This window comes from Phoxinus phoxinus (assembly GCF_949152265.1).
Source record: "Phoxinus phoxinus genome assembly, chromosome: 8".
In the NCBI taxonomy this organism is placed as follows: Eukaryota; Metazoa; Chordata; class Actinopteri; order Cypriniformes; family Leuciscidae; genus Phoxinus; species Phoxinus phoxinus.
In genome coordinates, this window is record NC_136883.1 from 16,993,048 (window position 1) to 17,005,040 (window position 11,993).

The 11,993-nt window shown below is 39.6% G+C and overlaps 1 protein-coding gene across 1 annotated transcript; it reads right to left on the minus strand.

Moving 5' to 3' along the window:
- Positions 1–4,853: 4,853 nt before the first annotated feature.
- Positions 4,854–8,504, minus strand: LOC307002770 (extracellular calcium-sensing receptor-like; the record flags this gene model as incomplete). Its single annotated transcript, XM_079620682.1, has 6 exons — positions 4,854–5,767; positions 5,919–6,042; positions 6,593–6,820; positions 6,933–7,688; positions 7,798–8,086; positions 8,296–8,504. 6 exons carry the CDS (start codon positions 8,502–8,504, stop codon positions 4,854–4,856), a joined length of 2,520 nt encoding a protein of 839 aa, XP_079476808.1.
- Positions 8,505–11,993: the final 3,489 nt, after the last annotated feature.

Consider the following 11,993-nt stretch of genomic DNA (forward strand, 5'->3'; position numbering starts at 1 on the left):
GCAACTGCGCATATAAACTGCCTCGAGATGTAAGCAGTGAGCAAAGCGCTCACGAGCTTTCGTCACCTGATAACGGGGTGCCACGTCCTGGTACGCTCAGACAACATATCAGTGGTATCCTACATAAATCGCCAGGGCGGCCTCAGGTCCCTGATTCTGTACAGGCTAACCAGACGCCTCCTGATATGGGTACGCAGCAACCTGCTCTCGCTGAAAGCAGCGCACGTGCCGGGGCTCCTGAATGTTGGACCAGACAGACTGTCCAGGAACCACGTTCCGACAGGAGAATGGTCTTTGCACCCACAGACAGTACGGCTGCTGTGGAAGAAATTCGGCAGAGCGGATGTAGACCTGTTTGCGTCTCAGGAAAACGCTCACTGTCCAGAATTTTTCTCGAAGAGCGAGGACGCTCTGACCCACTCGTGGCCTCATTGTCCTCTCTATGCTTTTCCTCCTGTCTCCCTCCTAACCCAGGTGGTGGATCAGGGAGGTTGGATGCTCAGTGCTGCTGGTAGCGCCACTCTGGACGAGCCAGCCTTGGTTCCCAGTTGTGATGCAGTTAGCAAGCACCGCCCCGTGGCCGGTGCCTCTGAGGAAGGATCTCCTTTCTCAAGCCAATGGTTAGATTTGGCATCCTCACCCAGAGCTATGGTCCCTTCACGTGTGGGCCATCAACGGGTATCCGCTGACCTCCTACAGGGAGTGTTAAACACGATCACGCAGGCCAGAGCTCCGTCTACGCGACGTCTCTATGCCTCTAAATGGTCTGTATTTTCTGGTTGGTGCACAGCTCGTGGCATGTCACCCCCGGATTGCGGAGTGGCAGAGGTTCTCTCCTTCCTACAAGAGCTGCTGGATAAGGGGAGGTCCCCTTCCACGCTCAAAGTATATGTGGCGGCCATAGCAGTGTTCTCTGAAACAGCGCTTGGCCAGTCTATAGGAAGGAACGATTTAGTCATTCGGTTCCTTAGAGGAGCTAAGAGACTGAATCCCCCCAGACCTCCCACAGTCCCTATATGGGACCTTTCTACGGTGCTGGAAGCCATGAAAGGTCATCCTTTTGAGCCTTTACAGGAGATTGATCTTAAACACCTGTCGTTCAAGACGGTGTTTCTTCTGGCTCTCGCTTCAGTGAAGCGCATTGGGGACTTACACGCGCTCTCGGTGAGTGCTACGTGCATGGAGTTTGGGCCTAATGACTCTAGAGTTATACTTAAACCTAAGCATGGTTATGTTCCAAAATCCCTAAATACACTATTTAGGGCACAGGTCATTTCCCTGTCTGCCCAACCGGTCATTGGGGAAAATGAGGACGAAAGTTTTCTCTGCCCGGTCAGGGCATTAAGAGCTTATGTGTCTCGCTCGTCTGCCTTCAGACAGACGGAGCAGCTCTTTGTTTCGTTCAGCGGGCGTTCTAAGGAACTAGCCGCTTCGAAACAGAGCCTATCCAGATGGAGTGTGGACGCTATAGCTCTAGCTTACACAACCAAGGACATACAATGCCCTTTGGGTGTCAGAGCGCACTCCACGAGAAGCATGGCTTCTTCGTGGGCCTGGTCAAGTGGGATTGCCTTGCAAGATATCTGTATGGCGGCAGGCTGGGCCTCCCCGTCTACATTTATAAGGTTTTATAACCTAGAGGTTCCCGCTCTACAAGCCAGGTTACTGTCGGTCTAATATAGCCAAAAGTTGTTAGACTGAAAATTTTCAGTCTTGTGATATATGGCTATTGTAAATAGCAGGGCTGCTCAAAAGCCGCCATTTTTGGAAGATAGTGGCTAAAACCCTCTTCTTTCAGGATTCCCTGTGAGTCCCTTGGGTGATTATGCACTGTATGAACCCCAGCTGATCGCTCTGGGTCTATGGTGTCGGATCCCAGCATGCACGGCATTTTACATTAGGTTCCCCTAGCGTAGGCTTACTACGCAGTACGAGAGTATCTCTCAAAAGAGAACGTACTCGGTTACTAACGTAACCTCGGTTCTCTCTAGAGAGAGGAACGAGTACTGCGTATCCTGCCGTGCATGCACTCTGGTTGCTTCACTGTTAAAAATCAGAGAGTTGACCCTGCGAGCGCAATTTTTTAGCCCTAAGCCACGCCCGTTTCGGCGGGACGTGACGCAGAAGGGCGCGAAGCGCCCTCATTGGGTGTGACGTCACTCTAGGTCTCGCTCGATAGGCTCAAGCAGTTGCCCGCACAGCGCAAGCTGTCTCGCCTATGTCTGTATGCTGCGGCAACACGTTTTACATTTATACAAAATTAAGGATACATTTTGGCTTCAAAATTCTCGTGGAAAAGGATTTTCCCCCTAGCGTAGTCTTACTACGCAGTACTCGTTCCTGTCTCTAGAGAGAACCGAGGTTACGTTAGTAACCGAGTACGTTTTAATGTTAAAGACACTATCAACATTACAGTAATATTTTTACTTTTATTGCCTAAATGTTGATAATATTAGTCCAAATTACTCCTTTATTACTATAATTCAGTTTGCAAATACTGAATGTATAGATACATTTTGTTTGTTTTTCACATTTGGTCATATTCGGTAATGTTTTCAATATATATATATATATATATATACATTTTTTTATACTTCCACATAAAAAGCTGAACTTGCATGTCAGTTATATAACTAACTGATTGTGTGTAATCAACAGGTGGGGACCAACATGGTTGAATGTTTACAAACTGAGATGAGTGGAGCATCAGGGATGAGACGAGGGGGACATGTCAGAGCTTTGCCATTGTTCCAGGCCACGCCATCGAGACCGAGTCTTTGCTGGAGGCTGTTGATCTTTGTTTCAAAGCTGTTGTTTTTTTTATGTTAAATACACGAAGCAGTGTCTCCCCCTTCGAGTTTCTCCAGCATGCCGTGTATTAAATGACTGGAAAAGAGTCCTCCTATGTAAAATTTGAGGACAACACTTGTTTCAGGCCCACGTGATATTTAGTCGCATTTTAAATGTTTGTTGCTGTTCTTAATAAATCAACACATCTTAATAAATGAAATCGTAATCGTATAAGAGTTCAAATGAGTTGCTTAATATGTCTTTTAAAGGTGCATTGTGTAATATTTAGGAGGATCCGTTGACAGAAATGCAATATTATATACATAACTGTTTTCAGTGGTGTATGAAGTAATTAATGAACCATTATGTTTTTATTACTTTAGAAAGAGTATACATTGTATAATTGTAATAATAGTATACAAAAAAGTATTAAATAAATGTATTTAAAAAATGTAATAAAAAAATTAATTAATTAAATGAGATTAAAATCACATATAGAGTGGTCTCTCTGGTTTATTTTATTACAGAGACAATAATTATTTTACATTCGTAATATAACAAATATTTGTTACTAATTTTATTAAGGCAATGAGACAGGAAATAACCCAGCACAATGAGTAAGACTAAACCCAGCAAGAGGGTTAATTTCACCCACTGGTTGGGTCCAATGAATGACCCAGAAATATGGGTTACATGGTAAAAACCCAGCACTTGGGTCAAACCAACCCAGCGCGTGTTCTGTCCAATAGTGACCCAGCGGTGTGGTTAATTAATGTTGGGTTATTTTTTAACCCTGCAGTTTTTAGTGTGCATTTAACCAAAAACTCATTGACTTAGACTTGTATTTGCATATATTTTAATATTTTGTATTAAACTTCAAATGTATTGTGTACAGTGAATTTGGCAAAAATATATCTTACTAACAACTAAACATTTAGAAAACCTTTTTATAAAAAAAATTATACATTTATCAGTTTCAAATGTGGCCCATGGTCACAACTCTGATCTTGACCACACAGCCTCCACCAACAATAGGCCCTGATGTTTTCTGCCTTCACTCATGCTGTGCCATCATTGCCATACATGGCCCAGCTTTGGCCAACTCTTTATTGCTGGCACTTCTGGTCTCCTAAAACTAGTTAATTTCCTCAATGCAGAGATCATGATTAAAGCCAACCGGAAATCATGTATATAAAAACAAAAACAAAAAAACATCAAACCAGAAAGATAACTATACCAAACAAAGTAACTAAACCAAGTAATAAGGTGAAAAAAAAATAAAGAATAGTATGTCTGTTTGCATTAAATGTATGCAAATGTACATGCTGTACTGTCCTGCTGTTTGATAAGTACATTTTAAATAATGTACAGTGATATCTCATTAATATGAGTGATTCAAACTGTATGTATAGTAATTACAAAAGAAAATTTAGTTCAAAATAGTTTTATATTAATTGTATTATTTTATTTTTTTAATTTTATATTATTTTATTATTGCAGCCTTAATCACAGCAGAGAAATGCTGTCATTGCTTGACATCGTGTCAACTATTCATATCTAAAGGTAGAAAATGTGGAAGCTATAGATGTGATTTAAAATCTCACTTGTATATTTCTTTCTATATCTCCTTTCACAATATAACTGAATGGGATCTTTCATATTTTCATACTTTTTTTTTATATTGTTTTACACATCATTTAGAATTTATATTTTACTTTTCAGAAACCCACCATAAACCAATAATCACACCTCTTTTAACAGTCAGTTGCATCATGTGTTTTGTTCATTGTCTTTGTTGTTAAAAACAATAGCACTCCCTTGATGTTTATGACCCTAAAATGGTGTATTTTCAAGCTAGACTTTAATTAAAGAGTATATTTGCATCATTCTGTGTTATGACATTTTCTCTCAGATGAGTAGAAATGACAGGAGCCTTTGCATCAGCCTGTTTATCATGTTGCATCACATCACAGTTCAATGTCACATACCTGAGACCATCACTACCCAACCCCCATAGGTACACAAACATTCAAGTGTTCTTGCAAACTTGCAAAATTAAATTGTCAATAGAACTTAGAACTTGTTTTTCCCATAATATGTTGCTTTGTATTTTGTTCAGGCTTAAGCAAGATTATATAACATTTAGGGGCAAAAATGCAAAAAAGTAACCCAACACTTGAGAATAAAATAGCAAATATCTCCACAGCTACTGTGAATTTTCCAGGAGAACTGACATAAGCTGGAATAAATGTGATCCATACAGCACAGAATATTAGCATACTAAATGTGATGAATTTGGCTTCATTGAAGTTATCAGGCAGTGTGCGAGCCAGAAAAGCTATAATGAAGCATAAAACAGACAGTAGGCCAATATAACCTAGAACAGCCCAGAAACCTATAGAAGAACCGAGACTGCACTCGAGAATGATCTTTTCCTTATAATATTTCATATTTTTCTGTGGAAATGGAGGAGACGTTGTCAGCCATAGCACACAGATTAGAAGTTGTATAAGTGTAAAAGCAAGAACACTGAGTCGTTGTTGTGAAGGCCCAAACAATTTCAAGACATTACTTCCTGGAATTGTGGCCTTGAAGGCCATTAACACCACAATTGTTTTCCCCAGAACACAGGAGATACAGAGGACAAAAGTGATCCCAAATGCTGTGTGACGCAACATACAGGACCACTCAGTGGGCCGACCAATGAAAGTAAGTGAACAGAGGAAACACAGAATCAATGAGAAGAGCAGCAGGAAGCTCAGCTCTGAATTGTTGGCTTTTACTATGGGGGTGTCCTTCTTGCTGTAAAACAGGATGGCCACCAGCACGGTTAATCCTACACCTAACAGTGAGAAAAAGACTAGCACTATACCCATAACTTCTGTGAATGACAGAAACTCTATAGTCTTTAACACACATTTATTTTTCTCAGCATTAGACCAGTATTCCCCTGGACACTGCTTGCAGTTATTTGAATCTGGAAAGGAAGTTGTGTTTACCATAGTTAGAGATATAATTTTATTTATGAACTCCTTTGATAAAAAACTGCACTCTGAACAGTAAAAGAAAAACACAAAAAGAGCAACTAACTAATTTTCTTTGGACCTTTGAGATGGGCTGAAGATTACCTGTCTCATTACTGATTTCTCCTTCTGCACATGGAATACAGTCATAACAGCAGACAGGTCTTCCTTTCTGTGCAGCCTTCCTAGTGCCTGGAGGACAGCTCTCACTGCACACAGAACTTGGTTTCTACATAGAAAAATACAATAGTTTGTATAAAGTTGTTTATGTTGATTCTGAAGAATGAATATACAAATAAATAGCAACAACGGGTCATTATTCAAGTCATCTTTATTTATTTTTTTTGGCTAAAAACTTGCTCTTCAATGCACTCTGCAGTAAAAAAAAAAAAAAGCACTCTGCATTTGTCTTTCTGCTCTATCAAAGTTCATTATCACTTACACATTCAAGTCACATTCATTTGTTTTATAACATGAATTAGGCTTATAGTTTGCTAATGCAAATGGTTTAAATTAAATAAAAAAAAATTAGTTTCTTTTTCTATACCTGGTCTGTTCTGAACTCTGAACAGAATGTAGAGCTCTGAAAAGCTCTGGAGGATACTTTTCCCCCTAATAAATCAGTCATTATAATTTCCTTCTTTTTTTAATTATGTCCTTTCCATTATGTCTTAGATTTCATAACTACCCTTTTTAGATTTTGCCATTATTGTAACCTTTTTTTAGATTTCATTATTATGGCAACCATTTTAAACTTTGAACAAAAAAGGGCTGCTTGCCTTCAGCTTTGCTCCAGCCCAGATTATGTTTTCAGTGTTAACCACAAAGCGCTGGCCAGGGGAAAGTGAGCCATCATAGAATCCCACTGGTTTAAACTGAATTGATCCACCAGAGTCCTGCTGCCAGTTCACAACTTCATATTGGGCAATTGTGGCACCAGTGCTGTCAAACCACACACGATCCCCCATCTTTACGGTGAAATTTACCTTCTTCAGAGCCTCAACCACCTAGTAAAAAAGACAAATGAGCTTTTATTGAGAAATTGTAAGTCATTAATTTGTCACCCTAAAATTATTCTTTGATATCACTTTTTAACTGTTTAGCTCTATTCTGTTTTACCTGCTGTGGTTGTATTATCATGTCTTTCTCACAACCTTCTGGTTTATTGCAATTCAGTAGACTGTGTAGTGAATTAGCCACAGCATAAACTGCTTTATAGACGTTGCTTGAATGTCTGTGTTCAGGCACATCTTCATTGTAACTTTTTAGCGCAAGTAGATCCTGATATCTGCTGCATTTCAATTTGATCTGAGAATCATTCCCCTCCTTCTGTGAGCATGGAAAAGCTGTGTCCCAGAATGCTTTTAGAACATAATCTGCAAAACCTTCAATATAGATTTTTCTCACTGCAATCCCCAGTGACCCTCCCAGCACACAAATGTTTTTTGGAGTGATTAAACTCTTTGAAGTTATCCAACCCTCCACGCCGACAATTTGGAGGCCAGTGATGTTCTGAATACTTAGCTGATCAATAAGTAAGCCCATCTCGAGAAATGAAACAAATGCAACAAACACTTTTGCAGTGCTTTTTTTAATCGTGTCAACCACTTTTTTTAGTTTTTCTGGCTCCGTTCGATAGAATTTCACAGAGTACTCCACACAGATCCCCTCTTTCTGAGCTGTATTCAGAAATATGGCCATTCCATTGTTTCCATAGTCATTGTCACTGTTCACAGCACCCACCCAAGACCAGCCAAAGTGCTTGACTATGTAAGCAAGTGCTCTGCCTTGGTGGTAATCACTAGAAATAGTTCTGAAGAATGAGGGGTAATCGTTCCTATTACTTAGACATTCACAGGAGGCAGCATGACTTATCTAAAAGAAAGAAAGAAAGAAAGAAAGAAAGAAAGAAAGAAAGAAAAACAATTAAATGAGTTCACTGTATGGTGATCTTGTCAGATCTTTTTTTTCTTTTTCTGCTTACCACTGGAATTTTAAAAGGTCCTGTAGTTCTGGACAGAATCACTGTGGCAGAAGACTCAGTTTCTCCAATGATGGCATGTATAGGAGACTGTCCATTGCATCTGTCCCCTGCTACAAACTCTGGACCATTCATCAGTCCCATAGTAGCACTCATAGAAGACATTCTTGAACTACAGGTATCGTAAATTTTGTAGCCAAGAGAAACATTTTGGAGTAAACTTTCACTTCTGTTAATCTCCTCAATAGCAAAGATCATGATTTGAGCCAGACGGAAATCTCTCAGATTCACACTGTTAAAACATCAAACCAGTAAGTATTAACTAAATAAATAAACAGATAAAGACAGTGGTAATGGACAATAAATGTACATTTACTGTCTAAATTTCACATGACATAAACATCAAACCAGTAAGTATTAACTAAATAAATAAACAGATAAAGACAGTGGAAATGGACAATAAATGTACACACTGTCTAAATTTCACATGACATAACAAACCTGGAGCATGATAGAAGCTGAGGTTTTTGTTTAAACTCAAATAACGGTAATGTCTCTATGCTGTGGATTGGAAAAAGTGCCCCAATAGTAACATCTCCATCCTTGAAAAGTAGCGGATACTTTGGGTCTCCCATCGTTCGGCAAGGAACGTTGCCTGTCTTTGCATGTAGCAGACTGAAATGCAAGAGTGTGTAAAGAAAGAGAAGCATCCCCAAGATTGAGCTTAACTACAGCTGACAAATGTATTTGACCTCATGCAGTATTTGCACTTTTATAGACATACTTATTATGGATGAATGATTGAGAATGTAGCCAATGACCTCATAGGGCACATGAAGCAGGTCAATCACAGTTCAAAAAGAATTAGACCAATTTTACAGCGTCTAATTTTCTTACACTTTTAGAATGCTGTAGATTTTAAAACTGTGGATATTGGATCATTTCAGTTTATGCTGTGTGCTCAGATTTGTATTACCTAGTTTTTACCCCTTTCACATGCAAGTTTACAATATTCTAACTGACCCACCAGCGTGAGTTTTTCAAGGCAACCGTTATTTAGAACCTTTCACTTTATTGTTTCCATGGTGAAGCGTCATTGCTTGTCATGTGACAGCCAACCACAACAAAGTTCTGAATGAATGATGATCTGCTTTTATGTCATTTTTACTTTTTATTGAAAATATTCACACATTTATTAGCTATAGCATGAAACACTGATATTCCGATTGTCAAACATGTGCATGTGGATCATAGACTGTAAAAAAATATGGACGTGATGTCACCCGTAGGTTTCTGAAGAACATTTTTGCCTAAAGTGGGCGGAGCCGGCCATCGCCATCTTGGCCTCGCGTCACCGCTCGTCACTCCCGGATAACAGAATATGGGCAAAGAGGCGGAGCTGAGGAGCCTGGCTATCTGAAACCACGCCCACCTAGCTCAACGTTATCGAGTTAGCTCAGGCTTGGGAGCTAATGCTATATGCTACTCACAGTACCAAGTCTGTGGCTCCACAGGGCCTCACGCTAAAGTGACAGTTGATGATTAAAATCAGAATGCCAATTAAAAGGTCCTGTTTATGCCCTTTGAAATATTATAATAGTTAAAAGACATAGCTACAAGTGAGACTGTGTATCGAGATTCTGTACAGCTATTCTGCTAGTTGAAAATGTATTATTAAGTAACTTACAATATTACACTGAGAATGTGTGTGTGTGTTTGTGACCGTGATTTATGTGCATACATGTCAGTCACTCTTTTTTACAGTCTATGGTCCGTCAGCGCGGCATCGCTCGTCAAATTCGGCAGAGTTGGCAAGTTCAGCAGGTGAAGTGGCAAGTTCTAACAGCAGACAAACGGCTAACATTGACATCAGCGGCAATCCACCTGTCACTCAAGTGGCCACGCCCTTAATTATGCAGAACTTCAAGGCTTAATATAATTTAAACGGATGAGTTATAAAAAAATTCACCTCCCTCACAGTTTTCATGGAGGGCAAAATTAGCTTTATAAACCAAAGCCACTTTTTGCTCCAGGCTGTAAACATGTTTTTTTCTGCTGTAAAGTTGTAGACAAGAATGTCTCGTAAGCCTAACGTTACTGATCACGGTAGTAATGAAAGGAAGAGCGCGCACTATTACAGTTCATCTGAGTCGTTTTACGGATATAAAGTTTACCAGTTTATTAACACAGGCGCGCATGCACGTGTTTCGTTGTCACGGCTACATAAACAAATTTCCGCACACAGGAAGACAGATGTTATGGTAATATTTTACATGTATTTTAATCACAAAAACGAACGTTTGCATCAAGTGAATGCATCAGGCACATTGGCTACCTACATAATAAGCTGTTTTAAATGTAAAATGTTCAATGCCGCGCTGATGTGGGTTCGGGTCGGGTATCCATCCTCGATTTCAAACACTCAGCGCGACTGAGTGAGTACATTCACTGAAGCATCGAGCAACAGTTCGACTGCAGAGCTGCCAACTCTCACGCTTTCGCCGTGTGACACACGGTTTTGCCTGTTTTCACACGCACTCACGCCACACATCACATTTCTCACGCAAAAAAGAAAAAACTCCCCGACCATAGATGGCGCTGATGAGCGTCACTGAACCCTATGCGCTGCACCCCGAACTTAGTAACAGAAGAAGAGATACAAGAAAGACGGCGGGGAAAACCCGTTTATATACTGTCTATGGGAAAACCGCGACGACTGGTGATGAGAATCTGAGCTCAGCTGAGAGATATTAGTAAATAAACCCGAACTTACCGAAATGTATGCCTCGGATCAATCAGTGTTTTTCAACCGCGGTAAGAAGTCAATAAAACAGGTAAACGTTAAATGTAAATGGCCTGCAAAACAGGTCGGCTAGAACAATGTCACATGTTACATTTACATCAGGAAAGCAATTTAATGACCATTTATAGGCTGGAAAAATTAGCTAGAGAGTTTTGTTAAATATGTCCACTATATTAGGCTACATATATTTTTACTTATATCATTAAAATATTATTAAGTTGTTATTATAATAAAGAACGCATTATATTTTATTTAAGTTGTTATTTTTGACCTTTAATAAAATAATAGGGCTCTCTATGTTTTCAGCATTAGTGATTTATTTGTTAACATGTATCTACTGTAACTACTAATTATTACCAAAATGAATCGATATTGAATCAAGATGTCAAGCAATAATAAATACAGTAACCTGCCAGCAATTGTAACCATGCAGCTAAACATTGTAACATGTTGTCAGTAAACTTAATAAAAATAAGTTACCAAATGTTTTGACAATCACAACTTATTGTGATGCAAGTTTTTTTCTCCCACACACAGAAATGTGGGAGAAATTTTCTCCCTTTTTTTCTCCCATCTCCCCCCCGCCACCCCCCCCCCCCCCCCCAAAAAAAAATCTCACTCCAAGCTAAACTCAAAAGTTGGCAGCTATGCGACTGCAATGTGAAGTTTATGCAACAAAACTAATATAATTCAGAATTATTTCTTACCTTAAAATCTTTCTTGTCTTCAAATCGCGTTCTTCTTCTTCTGATGTAAATCCAATAATCTCACAGCGTGTCTTCCAAGCTCGACGACAGCAGAGGATTGATGAAGTTCGGTACATTGCTGTTGAGGTAATGAGCGCGTTTGCGTGCATGCGTGGAAGATTTTGCACATCAATATATTTTGCGCGTGTGGTCACATTATAGCTAGTTATCTTTGAATGTGACCACGCCCACGGAGAGCGTGCACTATTCAAACACAAATGATCTGAGGCAATACATGCAAACATGTAAACCGGCCACATCAGCTCGATAAAACACATCAAGTTTAATCAGATGAATGTACTATGTCATCTTGCGAGGCTGTGAGGAATAGTCCTGGGAAACTTACCTCAGAAGTGCTGGTTTCACTTCGAGGAGCAATGGATCCAGTTGAGGATTAGTAGTAAGTGTTTTTATTTTTATATGCTTTGTTCTAATCGCGGTATGGAATGGTGTCTGTAAACCGCAAAAAGACAGTTTAAATATGAATTTATGAATTCAGAAAACGCGTTTCTGTGTGTGATGAATGAACGGCATATATGCATACTGTTGCTACTAGTTGTGACTAGTTTTGGATAGACTATAAAGTTTTTACTGTAAAATAGACATCAAATAGGCTTTTGTTAGCCAGTTTCTGCTCATATGTTAAATAT